This window comes from Triticum aestivum, chromosome 3D (assembly GCF_018294505.1).
Source record: "Triticum aestivum cultivar Chinese Spring chromosome 3D, IWGSC CS RefSeq v2.1, whole genome shotgun sequence".
Lineage (NCBI taxonomy): Eukaryota > Viridiplantae > Streptophyta > Magnoliopsida > Poales > Poaceae > Triticum > Triticum aestivum.
In genome coordinates, this window is record NC_057802.1 from 80,544,447 (window position 1) to 80,547,161 (window position 2,715).

Here is a 2,715-nt window from a genome sequence, read left to right on the forward strand (position 1 = left end):
ACATCCGGACGCGTCAACGGGCCGATGCGGGACTGGATTGCACGAAAAATGTGTCCGGATGGTTGCTGAAGGTTTGAGGGTCTTGAAATTTTGATGTAATTTTTATTATGTTTGAGATGTTTGTACTTTGAACTTTGATGATAGTTCTGGAACTTTTTCGCAACAAAAGAAGACATTGTCAGAGGTCAAATTTGTTGTAAAAATGCAAAAATGTTGTTGGCGACGAATGCGAGGTATTAAAATTCACCACTCAATTGTTATTAATAAAATGTTTGTTCGGCATAAAAAAATGTATGTTTTATCAATTGACGTGGAAACGGTGGTGTAGTGAGCCATACTCGTTGGGCTGGGGGACATGTGATGGTTGTATCTCACGTTGAGACACACGAATATACTTGTCAATGTAGGACAAGATAAGAAAACTCAATCTGGACGTGGATCCACCAACTCAAATTGCTATGGTACTCATCGAGGCTCTTTGTTTCAAACAAACTCAACCGTGATGATCATGATTTTATCCAGACTGAATTTTAATATTTCAAATGGATCCACACTTTTCTTTTCTTTTTTGCCAGAAGGATCCACACTATTTGGTCACCTGTATCGATTTAGAATTACGTGACAATCATCATGACGTAAGTTTCAAAAATGATACTATAAATTTAGGAAAAATAAAAAACACGGATATCCAAACCTGAAAAAAAAACGAGACGTGGAGATGAAATTAGAAAGAGCGCTCTGGTTTTTGTTTCTTTTTCTGTCTAATAACACACTAACGTAGTGATTATTACATGGCTATTCCATCAGCTAGCTAGCTACAAAGAGACAGAGGCGGGAGGAGAGGGGTAGGAGCTCGCGCAGTCGGCAGCGGCGAAGGTGACGGTGCCCTTGTCCAGGTCGAAGCCTACCCGGAAGTTCTGCTGCGCGATGTTCCCGATTATCGTCACCGACCGATCGTCCGTCACCGGCGCCATAGCCAAGCACACGGTCCCCACCGGCAGCTCCGCGAACGCGTTCCGCGCCTGCAGCGTAATTGCGGCGCCGCCGCCAAACTCCAGCGTCACTTCCGGGAAATGCTTCTTCCAATCCTGCGTCGCACCGCCCACGCCCACGTCGTAGCACAGACCCAGCTGCTTCTCCGGCGACTGCTTGCGCGGGAGCTTGATGCTCCGACTGATCTCCTCCACGATCGGGTCCAGCAGCGCCTTGTCGAGGAACGTAAGCGTCGTGCCAGAGTCGACGATGACGGGGTACGGCTTCGGCGGCGCGATGGTCGAGCTCCCGATCTTGACGGACGTGAGCAAGATAGTGTAGAAGGCGTCCATGGCCGAGGGGATCAGCGGCGTGGTCACCGCGCCCGGCTCCGTCACGGTGGCGCGGGCGCCGAAGTCGAGGATGGAGGAGACGTTGACGTAGAAGGGCGCGAGACAGTAGGCGAATCTCCGGCCGAGCGACGTCAAGGCGCCGATCTGGTTCACGAGGGAGCCGTTCCCGGCGCCGAGGCCGACGTAGCCGGCCAGTTGGAACGTGTTGCCGGTCGCTTTCGTGGCGCAGCCGAAGTTGACCCTGGACAGATGCAGCTGCGGACGCTCGCGGCATCCAACACAGCCGCCGGGAGCGTCGTCGAAGTAGAAGGTCTCGGTGGAGAGGATGCCGGACGTGGTGGAGCCGTCGCCGTAGGAGGACTGGTACTGGCAGAATGAGTTGGCGTCGCAGGACGTGCCGTAGATCGCCTGGCACGAGGGCAACCGGCAGGCCACAAGGCCGTAGGACGACGAGGAGGACAGGTCGAACACGGGGCTCACCGGCGCTCCCCCGGCGGCTGGCGGAGCGCCGGAGATAGAGGTTCCGTTTCTGCATTTGAACCACACGAGGTTGCTGCCGGTGTCAGCGAGGGCGAGCATCCGGGTGGGCGGCGTGCCGACTCTGACGTACATCAGGTACTCGTACGGAGTGGACACGATCTCGGCCACGCCGCCGCTAGGATCGCCGCCGGCGTACGGGCGCGCTGTGGAACGCCGCACGGCGGCAAGCACGCGGTCGTGCAGGGTGAGCGACCGGTCGTGGAGCGGCGACTTGACAGAGTCCCGGTGGATGAACTCCACGCTAAACCCGCCGTCGCCTACGTAGGCCGCCGTGCACCCGTACGAGCGCGCTGTCAGGACGAGGACGATGAGCAAAATAGCGCGACCCGCCATCGTGAGGCTCGCTCTTCTTACTGTCAGTGTTGGTTAGGTCTGCTGATCGCTTGCTAATGGCCTCCTCTGCTAGGTGCGTATTAATAGGGGGAAGTGGGGAGGCGAATGTGGCATGTAAGGATTTGGTATGAATTGCTGATTTCCCGCCGTGTGCGTAATGGTGAATTGGAGAGAGATTTGTGATTTTGAAGGCAGTAATTAAGTTCGTGCTAAAAGATGATTAGCGGTTACTTGTTAATTAGGACGCGAATATTCCGATGGCAAGACAGGGCAGCTGATTGATTCTTTTCCTTCGCCAGAGAAATGGCATGAACTCTTTTACAACGGCAACGATTAAACTGAATGAAAAAATTTATCATAACCGCCGGATCATATTGATGTGTTTTACAGTTAAGTCTCACGGTGAAATACATGATAGTGAGAGCAACACATAAATTCATGCATATTTATCGTGCATGTATTGTTCGCCATTTCTAAATCATGATTTTCTATTTTTTTTTGTAGCTCTAACTGTATA

General features: G+C 52.6%; 1 protein-coding gene across 1 annotated transcript; it reads right to left on the reverse strand.

Moving 5' to 3' along the window:
- Positions 1-815: 815 nt before the first annotated feature.
- Positions 816-2,198, reverse strand: LOC123076170 (aspartic proteinase CDR1-like). The gene has a single exon (XM_044498559.1). The coding sequence runs from the start codon at positions 2,196-2,198 to the stop codon at positions 816-818; it is 1,383 nt and encodes a 460-aa protein (XP_044354494.1).
- Positions 2,199-2,715: the final 517 nt, after the last annotated feature.

Excerpts from the sequence above, each read along its gene's own strand:
- LOC123076170 (XM_044498559.1), bottom strand. The coding sequence starts at position 2,198 with ATGGCGGGTCGCGCTATTTTGCTCATCGTCCTCGTCCTGACAGCGCGC.